Source organism: Botryllus schlosseri, chromosome 2, assembly GCF_051294905.1.
Source record: "Botryllus schlosseri isolate E-star chromosome 2, Bs_hap1, whole genome shotgun sequence".
NCBI lineage: Eukaryota > Metazoa > Chordata > Ascidiacea > Stolidobranchia > Styelidae > Botryllus > Botryllus schlosseri.
The window spans coordinates 4,226,511-4,238,021 of record NC_137237.1 but is presented as its reverse complement, the minus strand read 5'-3'; the positions used below and the strand labels follow the sequence as shown (position 1 = coordinate 4,238,021).

At 40.9% G+C, this 11,511-nt stretch overlaps 1 protein-coding gene across 1 annotated transcript; it reads left to right on the top strand.

Annotated features, from left to right (window-relative positions):
* Positions 1-939: 939 nt before the first annotated feature.
* On the top strand, positions 940-6,281 carry LOC145433076 (ankyrin repeat and SOCS box protein 1-like). Its single transcript, XM_080309983.1, has 8 exons — positions 940-1,349; positions 2,157-2,306; positions 2,656-2,701; positions 4,157-4,349; positions 4,422-4,513; positions 5,072-5,251; positions 5,316-5,588; positions 5,664-6,281. Exons 1-8 carry the CDS (start codon positions 1,332-1,334, stop codon positions 5,816-5,818), a joined length of 1,107 nt encoding a protein of 368 aa, XP_080166109.1. The 5' UTR covers positions 940-1,331; the 3' UTR covers positions 5,819-6,281.
* Positions 6,282-11,511: the final 5,230 nt, after the last annotated feature.

The window sequence follows — 11,511 nt, the reverse complement described above, 5'->3', positions numbered from 1 at the left end:
AGCCTCGAAACCTCAGTTGAACAGGACATAAGTCACAATTGAAAAACATGTTTCCCAAAGGCCATGAATATGTTGAATTTATTTAAATTTTAACGAACTGTGCTGGTATTTGAAAAAGCATGTAACATCGCGCTGTCATTGAAGAATCACCGCGATGAAAAACATGACCTAAATCACTTGGGAATAATTATTTCTTCGTAAAAACAAATTCCTTATTACTTGCAATTCCGTTGGAGGGAGGAACACATCTATACAAAGTTATGAGTCTTCTCTGGTGTTGACTGTGGGAAATTACGATTCTGCATTTCGTCGATGCACGGTGAACAGCATTTGACTAATGCGCCTGCCATAACGATACTACCGTGGGAAATTATTTTGGATGCGCCCTTCGCCACATGTGGAGCCTGTCGCTTATTCGTTTCAGTAAACTTGTGCAATATCGTTAACGACAACATCTGCATGAAAAGCGGCAAAATCAAACAAGGACAGTTTTCACAGGGAGTACAAATGGATGTATCACTGGTGCAAGGATGATGACTTACCTTGCGGCTAGCTTTCCCATCAAAGTATGAACAGAAAATAGAAAAACAACAGACACGAAGAGTATGACAAGGCTGGAGGTCAATTCAGCATTATGATAAGCAACAAATGAACAGCAATATGATAAGGACAAAATATGCCCTTTTCAGCGCAATCCTATCCCAAACAAATAAAGTGCTGCAGACTTTTGTCTGAATTACACTTTGGGTTGATTTTAAGTTTTAAAGGTCCTTTTATATTTTCTTCTTTCACTTTTCATTCAGTGTGCAATGTGCATGACTTCTTTTTATATCGCTAAGGCCAGGTGGGTGTCTGATTTCGAAGACTGCTCCAAGTTGTTTCGACACCTTCCTATCTTTCATTGTGTCTCAGGCTTGTGCCTTGTGGTGTATTGAAATGAAGAAATTGTAAGCAATAAATTGAATTGAATTGACGCCAACTAAATTTGTAGTTCTTGCTTCGTACAAATTGTTTAATAGTCCAGATTCATACGGTGGTGTGATTTGATGAGAGGTGATAAGTACCAAGGACGCATTTCACATGTCAAGCTATTAGCTATCAATGAGGAATATGCGATGGTCCAGGAAGTATCTCACGATGTTATCTCTTATCATCCAAATGGAGAATTACCAACATCACATTGATAGCAGCTGCGCACGAACAACTCAACAGTGCCGCAGTTGAAACGTATAGTTCACTGTAGAGCTTATACATGCTGGCACTCAATTCCCAACGCAATATATGATAGCAGGCGACCGTGTTCACACTTTCGTTGCAAGTAGCAGCCGTTGATGGGAAAGACTGCCGACGTAAGTTTTCACTTATCGGAACGCAAGTAGGTTACAAGCCATTAACAGATCACAGGTTGACAGGCGCTGGTGCATTGGACTACTTCAGAAACTATCGCGATTTGAATCCTCGCTTGACCGTACAACTTAATCATCACAGAACTATAGGGTCATTGCCTTAAATACGTGAAGCTAACTAAAGTGAAATGTAGTTTATTTCTCATTGCAGAATGGTAATAATTATTATTCTTGCACTGGGCGCGCGAAGTATAGACTGTCGATAACCTGGCCGTACAATAGGCAGTGCAGGTCAGTCAGGTCTAGATGGTTTTGAACAGATATTGGCTCAAAGTGATGAACGGGAGGGTATCAAATGACTGTATACATACAAGCAGTGACAATCAAATTAGTTTCAATTTAGACTTAACGACGGATCAGGCCGTGTTTCAATCACAAATATATCTATTGTAAATTATTGAATATATCAATCAATGTCACGTTTCCACTTCAGTGTTTGGTTTCCTCGCTGCGCGTACGTTCTTGTTATAGTACTATTTATTGTGACTTTTCTTGCGCTAACGTCCAACATACTTTTTCCCCGTCGCAACCATGGACGCACACCAACATTGATATCGGTGACAGGCATCAATATTGGTATTGTGTATATGAATATCTCAAACATTTTTTTATTATGTCGAATGTCGCAAAAACTTCTTAATTATGTCTTTTTTCGACAAACTCTGGGTTTCGGTACGATATTAAATGTCAGCCGACAAATAGTGTGCTATTCATTGAAAGTTCTTGACTGAATTGTGAATTGTCACCCAGATGATCTTTGGCGAACATATTACCAGTGACGACGACAGGCCAACTTCTGAATGCGATATCAAAGAAGTGGTACGCTCTATGTTTTCGGGCATCGGAGGAGCTGAAGAATCCAAACTCCATGTCGCCGCTAGACGAGGCAATCACGAACTGGTGGGCGTAGACATCATTTTGGGATTAATTTATACGTTTACAGACGTTGAAATTGGCAAAATATTCTTATGGTGATTAATGGTATTCTTACTCATATATTCGTGGCGATTAGTAAGTTAATTTTTCAATTGTGGTGACCATAGTCCAGTCGCCAGGAAAACGCATTTGAATAATGTGTTGGGCGAAACAATGGTATAATATAATAAGTGGATGTACGGTTGGCACTGCCATAACAAGACCTGTTTGTAACCCTGGTATATGCGGCGTCCCCACAAGGCGAAGTTTTTAAAGTCCGCTAAGTCTCAAATTATTGCGACTGCAGTTGGCATTTAGTGAACCGCTTTTTCAGGTTCGTTCACTATTATCTGGTCGACCAATCAAGCCAAGACAGTTACGTAAGTATGAGAAAGCAACTAGGGATAATAATATGCCGAATTCATTTCACTCGACACGGTCAGTCGGAAAAGATATAAACCCGTCACGAGGCACCATACCAACTCCAAATTGATTTGATAAAATCCGTGATTGATCCAAATTGATTTGATAAAATCCGAGATTGATGCTGATCGATCAAAGGCCATTAATTCTGCCATCGGCAAACATCTGTTGGATAATCCGATTTGTGCGAATAATTATCGAGACGACCGATTTCGAATCGTAGGGCGAGGTCGCTCACAATTCCATTTGTGTGCCTTGGAATCAACTTTTATCAAAATACACCAACCAAAACTCTGTCAACAAAAGGAGTTCGCGTACCACCTAAAAATAGTACATTGAACGCTCTCTCTTTCATGCTGGTGACGTCATATTTTGTGATACGATTGTTGATATACAATGTTCTTTCCAATTCTCTACTAGTTGCTGACGATTACCCCTGACGAGTGTCAGCCGAAAATATTCGGGTTCATTTCAATATGAATATACTATTTAATTGAACTGTTATACCACAACGATATGTTTGTTGATAGGAAAGTGGGTGAAAGGATCACGGTGCACACGGCTTGCTTGAAACTCATTCGTTGAGCATAGTCCAGGTTTATTAAACATCCGCAAGATGCCGACATGTGTTCAATTTTCAATTGGACACTATGCCCAATTGCCCAGTTTGCCCAGCCTATACGCCCATTACTGGACCCACAATAGCAGCATTTGTGTACATATAAAAGTTTCTTGGCCTGACGTTATATGAGGAATAGAGGATGCGGTCACTTCTAGAGAAGCACGCATTCGTTATTAAATTGAATGCGTTTATTGCGACATCGATGCCTTGACGAGGGCACGGGGCATGTTTTATTGCATATGCGCAAAGTTCCAGCCTAAAACAACCGGGTTAGGCAAATGGAAATGCCGTTGAATTCCATTCGGGCAGATATGCAATTGTGCAATTTGTAGGTTCAAAACTATAGCTTCGAACTTCCGAACTACCAAACTATAACAGGTGTTTAATCCAACTCACTATAACGCCCATACCGAGCCCAACCGCTCATATTGCATAGCAAGAGAGTTCGTTTATTTCGTCCATTATGAAATACATTATAGTCAATATTAACAACCATGCAAGTCATGAATGAGATAAATTTCTATAATTGTCAAACTTGTGTTTAAAAATATGTTGTTGAGGGAGAGTCACGCATATATATTTGTAAGTACCGTAGGCCCCGTAAGTACTGATGATCAACTTCTTCAGTTAAGTAGGAAAATAAAACGAGCTAGGAAATAACGAAAATTGAAATATAACAGCACAACACTAAAATGAAGGGAAATAGCTTCCACTGTTGACAGTGTGATCTTGGGTTCAGAAAATAACAATTTGACCTAAGGACACATATCTGTTTGTTGCATACTTTCAGACATTGACATGTCGCGACACCCAGATTTGTCCTTCGACCGGGAAGAGTTTTACGGCGAGATCACAGAAGCAGGCGAGCGTCTCGCCAGGGAGTCACTGAACAGGAGAGATAAATTCGGCTGTACTTCCCTGTGGATTGCAGCGTCCAGGGGTCACTCAGAGACCGTGAGAGTGTTGTGCGAGTCTGGAGCCGAGTGAGTAGACGGTTTACATATTATAGTTGCTCTTTCAGTTCTTGTAATTCTGATCTATATCTCACACTTCAGTCTTGAAATTCCTAATGTAAAGGCTCAGACAGCTTTATTCGCTGCTGCAAAACATAATCACGTCGCTTGCCTCAAAGAACTACTCGATGCAGGTACCGGTATACCTTTCAGCTTTCCTGATCTCATCTGTTCTCCCTCCCTGCCTGTATCTCTCCCTCTCTCTCTCTCTCTCTCTCTCACTCTGTCTATTTTGCTTGCATGGAATCATCGTAGCAAATGCTGCACTGCACGAGAGTTATACACTTAAAATATTTTCAGCTTCAAATTAGACTAGAATTTGCATTTTATCTACTTCCAAATCAGATCATAATTAGAATTGCTGAATTCGCAAAAACTTGGAAATTGAAGTAAATTCCGAATTATAAAGAAATACAATTAAAATTAAGTTCTGCTCATAACAAATCGTAGTTTATTTACATAAGCATGGAATGGCAACTGTCTGTACGGCAAGTTTGGGTCGTTTGGCACTATACAGTTCTTCTGTAGCATTTTCATGTAAACCAAAAATTAGATAGGAATTATAGAGCATAGAAACATTTCATCAGGCAACTAGACTCACCGTATCGTGTTATCCAAGTCTGCATTGCAATGCTGCTATTAGGACCGGTATGTTTCCTAATTTTTATGTTATACTTACTCGTAACCTTCAGGTGCTAATCCAGAAGGGAGCATTCTCAATCTATCCACGCCGATCTACATCGCCGCTCGTGAAAACTTTGTAGAAATCCTGCGTCTCTTGATAAAATACGGGGCTGACGTAAATGGACGAAACGCCAATTTGATAGGCAATTCTCCGCATTTCGGGAGCGTTCCTCTCTACATGACAGTTGGTACATGATTTGATCCTCGTCCCCGTATAAACACTTTGAACGTGTCTTTTCCATTACCACGCAGTCTACCGCAATTTCGAATGCTTCAAACTGCTAATATTGAATGGCGCTGAGCTTCAGACCAGCAGTAATGACAAAAGCCGTGGATCGAACGCCGTGAAAGCAGTGTTACGTCATCAATGCGACGTCCGCTTCCTAAAACTGATTGCGCTGTGTGGCGGATTTCAACACGGCGACAGGACATACATTGACGAGGCTGCAAAAGTCTTTGGTCAGTTCCGTCACGGTCAGTCTTCGATGAGGCAAGAATGCGTGGCATTCTTACAGGAGCTGTGCAGTAAGCATCTCTTTCTGGACTTGTTTAGTGTCATGCAAACGAGTGAAACGACCTATTCATTCTTTTCATTTCTAGAACAACCCATGAAACTAACGCATCTTTGCCGCATTTCAATTCGCCGCAGCCTGGGTCACAACCGATTGCGTTCCCTCAAAGATCTGTACTTGCCCGCTTCGATCAAAAGATTTCTTCTATTCACTGAACTCTTACGGGACGAAGTATCTATATAAAATAAAATATATGCATACTTTAGTATGCAGTTCGACGCGTATCCGCAAGTTCATGTGATTCACAGCATAAAAACGGTTTCCGAGTTGATACTTTTCAGCAGTAATCACCCTCAAGTGCTATGATATTGCAGGTGAATTTCAGTCTGCGCTATGGCCTAACTTTTTGCCATTATGGATCCCACTTTGTTTCTTACATCGCACTGTATACGTGACGTCACGGATATTTCGCGCCCATGCCTCTAAAAGACACTGTCCACCTGAGTGTCCAGTGTCCACATGGTCACATTGGCTAAAATTTGAATTTGCGTATGATTTCTCTCAAGTTTCATTGTCTGATTTTATTATGCTGAATAATGAATATAGGTTTAATCTCTCTATATACATTAAGTTATTGCGTTGTAAACTTTTGTACCTCCTACTTTTGTACCTTTGTTCAAATAAAGACACAACGATGCTACAGGAACCACGTAACATGGATAGTCAGAAGTGTCTGGGGTCAAACTTCGTATATGCGACATTGCATCGTCAAATATAGAGTGACACAAAACACCAATAGTTGTTAATTATAACTTTCATTGAATGCAGCCCTGTTTGTGTGATTCATTCTTGGTCAGATATATTCAATCAGGCCAACGAAAGTGTACTGGATCCACGCGGGCAATTATTGAAACGTTTCAGTACACATCGATGCACATTGCACATGCACACGCACAGCGATGATGAAGTATATCGTAAATCTCCAATTCTCCATATATGCCAGTATAGAGCGATCCGTAAGAGTCTTTGGTTTGACTTTGACATTTAGAAAGATAGGTTGGCTGCTGTAGTTGTATTTCCTTGGGGTCTGTAAGATTACATTCAATTTGACTATCGTTGGCATATACGTGTAATTGTTTTGAAAGTCGTACCACGGGGTTACAAGTTCACTAGATATAGTTTCTTGCTGCATTGTTGCCGCGTGGCTATATACCAGAACCAGAGTTTTAGGTAGGCCTATGTTGTCTGGGTAATTTAGACGCTATTAGGACTTTAGTAATGACGGCAACAATCTGTCTACTGTAACGGATGAGTTTTATGCTAAAAAGAAGCGGAAAATGTAAGAAAATGACACACCACATAATCACTATTTCTAACGAGCAGTACTATCGGTGGTGACCAATGAGCTTATTCGACATAACTGCACTTGGTGGCAGTTGAGTTCCAATTGATAAGCTGACACGAGTGATTCATTACAATTGGTCAAGACTGGTTTAGACCACGCAGATGGCCTTCGAGCAGTCTAGTTGAGATCTCGTTGATACTTTTTACATACAGAGTAACCGTATGGGCATTGGACATGGGAACATATGAGCCAAGATTCTTAAGCCATTATACCAGGGGCCGGCAACCTTTTGTATGCAGCGCGCCAAAATGTCGAAAATGTGAAATTATTACAAACTGGCGTGCCAAACATTTTAAATTTTGTCATACTTAGCGTTTCAAGCAAGGAATCCCATCAACCGGTTATCTGCACTTGGCAATGGCATCGGTTACGACAGTGATTCTTAAATTATTGGGCGCTGCCACACTATACATATCGCTGTACGTACTATTTGCACCGTTTATTTTTAATCGCGCAATTATTCTGTGGTTGCTTTGGTCATTTCCAAGCAAAATGCGTTCGCTATACCATATCCAATGAGTGACAAGCCAATCAATGTTGTTACGATGATATGTACTAACGATGAAAAATGTTTCTGCCCCTGTATCAGTGTATCATACAACTGATACAAGTTGGTTTGATGTCACATTAAGGTTGGTCTGGCACTAGGTTGACTGCTAAGCTTCAAAGGTCGCGGTAAAGCGGTGAAGGTTGCCGTTGCTCCAGATACATTGGAATCACTTACACATATTTAACGAAACTAAAATAACATCTACTTTCGTGAGATGAGAACGATTCCAAATCCGCATGGAGACACGGGGCTCATTGTTTTCCTCGGTGGGTATCACTTGATACGTAAGGGCGCTGGACTATTCGGCGCTGGTCATTTCCGACACTGGACAAAGAAATGTCGAACGTTTTGGCCAACATGCGGCGATTATTTTTGTTTCAAGGTTTTATTACCGCCAATCATTCAGCAGCACACACACCGCATGGAGTCGCGTGGTCGCATGTTACCAAAAACGTAAGGTCGATGTCGTGTCTTCTATAGCGTGAAAATGTCCTGCGTCAAAATGCCGGCTCGTATAATAGTCGCGCTCCCGCAAGCTGCACATTCCACAAGCACACTCCTAGCCTAAGCTCCAAAACGATTTCATGCGATGTTAAGTTGCCGTTCTTTCATAATTGCTAATACGGTTGGACTCATTTCTGTACATTATACATATTTTGGGGGGTTTGCACATTATAATTATGAAATCAGAGCCCAATAAATCGCGCGGAGCGCGGAAAAATATCAAGATAATTAAAATATGCCAAAAAAAATCTCTTTGATGTTGATTTACGAAATAATATTTGGTCGCCTACGAGGTTTGTACATTTTAAAAACTTATATTTCACTTTTTGCTAAAACATGGTTATAATATGACGTTTGCGTCAAATCATTTGGCGTGCCATGAAAAATCATCTCGCGTGCCACAAATGGCACGCGTGCCGAGGTTTGCCGACCCCTGCATTATACGATTCAGGCACTTTGAAATCAAAAGCGCCGAACCTGCGTGTGCACTGTGCAGGGTACTCCGCGCGGACCCTTCGATTTTTTAAAGTAAAAATTAGAACTAAATCAGTCAGTCACATGAAATTTCCCCCGTGGTCACTTTCAAGTAAAAGTCACATAGATCTGGCATGTTCAGCTGTGCAAGGGTTTGCAATTGGGACGCGAAAGCCATGTTAAAGTTAACCTGTGAGAATTTTGAATTGCTAGACTTGAGCAAAGATGTTGCCATCTGCACTGGACAAGTGAAGATCCACGTCCCAACGGCCTTTGAATGTATTAGCATATCTTAATCAGCGTGTGCTGAGAATGTCCGCGTGACTTTCTAACTTCTCTTTCCGCCGTTTCCTGAACTATCAAGGTTCGCATACGCCACACGCACGTGAACCGAGCTCACGCACCGTCCCTAGACGGTTTCCAATATTCCACATGACGATTGCACAAATCAAACATGCTTTTTGTTAACAAGTGTAAGGTTATGGGTTACTGTGGCATGATGTCGCGAAATGTGTTATTTACAGCATTCAAGGTGTACTTAGTACTTATGATATAAATAACGGTTGGCGGCACAATAGAGAGATTGGTTGACAAAAGATTGTGGCCATTTCGACAGAGCGAAAATTGCGAGCAAGTTTAAACTTGCGTGATTGATAATATGACAGCTTACAGTTTCGCATTCATAGCGACTCCGAATATCTTTTGAAATTAAAATGCAGTGACATGTCATCCGTCATATAAAATGAATTTCGGGTCGTCCCGGTAGTGTTTGCATTGTCAACTTCTCTCGGGGCTAGCAAACAATCTCCACCACTTCCGTCCTTATACGTATGGGATAATTATACGATATTTCAGAGGTACGGATGTAGTCGCAAGTCCATAACAGTAGACAACCTGGGACAAACTTTGATAACTAGAAAGTTTTCAGTTTTTCCAAATTAGAGTAGAATTAGAATTATAGCTACTCATTTTTCAAATTAGATTAGAATCAGAATTATAACTACACATTTTTTCCAAATTAGATTAGAAGTAGAATTACTGAATTCGCGAGAACCTGGATATTGAATTAAGTTCAGTTCATATCAAATGAAATCTAAATTCCTTCCCACAAGCACGATAATGGCAAATGTCTGTAGAGCAAGCTTGGCTCGTTTCGCACGGCAATGTTCAAGTTCAAGTCTCGCCTGGGATCGCGAGACACTAGATTTCTGGTCCAGATTTATCAGTGAAATCCGCCAATGACATCGTTTCAAAGCCTTTTTCTCGGCTCGCGTGTCGAAACACCAAGTCTCCAAACCGCGACTTCAAGACACCTAGCGCCATATTGGCGAGGATTTAAGATACTGACTGTCATGAAATATAGTGCCATAACAGCGAAGCATTCAAAATAGCGAGCGTCAAAACAGCTAGTGTCAGGATAGCCATTCACTCAAAATATCCAAGCTATAACTTTATCACAAGCTAACCTTATCTCTAACCCTAACTCGATTTAGGGAGGGCCCGGATGTCATTTGTTCAACCATTATGTGCTAAAGAAGCAGTCAGGTGTAAGGGGTTTAGGATTTGGTAAACGTTTGAATTGAGTGAAATGACTACTATTGGAGTGACTGTAATATTCTATTGATGACTTGATACGGAGATCAGCGGAGAAAACTACACGTGGTAGCTTATGAAAATGTGATGAATATTTTGCGCTTGAAAGACATCGGCACCTTAACAGCACTTTGTCAGCCCCTCCCTTAAAAGGCTTGGGATCGGTCTTGCTGATAAACGCAACTTCAGGGAGCTTATGCCACCAGAACACGCGATCGGTAATATCACACATATACAATAATCACATGTACCACGTTGGTATATTCTACCTGAAACTACATCTGACATCTTCCGCAGTAGGCTACTAAACAAATCGAACGTGCGTATACAAAACTCATTGGCAGTGATATAGGCCTACGCATAAGCAGTTCATTTCACGCATGCAAATGAATGTGCTTGGACTTTACTTTGATGTAGGTAATAGATGACAAATGCGCGCTATTAATTGTCTTCGCACCAGCGATTAGGACGAGGCAAAGTATTGCGATTGTCCGATTAATTATTATCGTCACTTGAAAGATATTAGAATCGCTGGTACGTAACATACTAAACTAAAAGGGAACCTACTTTCGTCAGGTACCGAATGGCTCAGTCTACGCCGGTCACAATCGATATTAAGATGACCCCACTTTTTGGTATAGTTTGAATCATTTCTATACATGTGCTTGTGCAGTTTGTGCACCCTACAAAATCGGTGGATCTGGTTACAGTGTTTTTTTGTGGTATTCATTGTGTTTTTCGACTGCAATGATCTATTACACCAGGCCGATATTCTTTATTTTGATTCCGTAGCTGCCGACTTGTGACATGGCCCACTTCAAGGCTTTTCAAGACAACGCTTAAGCGGATCAGAAGGCGAGAAGCCTAGATAACCTCTAACACTTGGGAAGGGATTTTTGAGTCGACCTCGACCGGACTCTATCCCGCCACTTAATCCAGTTACAGTAAATCTTTTGAAACGCGAAGACAAATTTTCAAGTTGAATATATCCAACCCTGTTGATTTATCTACTAATTTCCGACCCCAATTCGAGCTTGGGCTCCTCATGGGTGGGATTCGGTCGTGTCGGTTAGGGCTTTGAAACGCATATGTCTGTTGGAGTCTACATTTCGTGGACGTGATTCGGAAAAATTACAGTAAGACAGCTCTGCGAATAGTTGTATTCGGAATTGAGGAACTATTTGCTGTGATATCCATAAAAATCACGATATTCCTATAACTCCTTTGTATCGTAATTTTATGAAACCAATGTTGACGTAAGGAGTGACATCGTCCATTTGCTGGAATTTCACAGTAATGCATTTTGTATAATAGAACGGGTACTATTCCATTGAACTCTCGTCTCTCGTAAAACCTGAAAAAATAGGTGTATGTAATTGGTAAACCCAAAATAAAGTACACGCGTCACGC

Excerpts from the sequence above, each read along its gene's own strand:
- LOC145433076 (XM_080309983.1), top strand. Across the intron at positions 2,307-2,655 it reads GACGAGGCAATCACGAACTG|GTTCGTTCACTATTATCTGG; the intron begins GTGGGCGTAGAC and ends CCGCTTTTTCAG. Across the intron at positions 5,252-5,315 it reads TCCTCTCTACATGACAGTTG|TCTACCGCAATTTCGAATGC; the intron begins GTACATGATTTG and ends ATTACCACGCAG.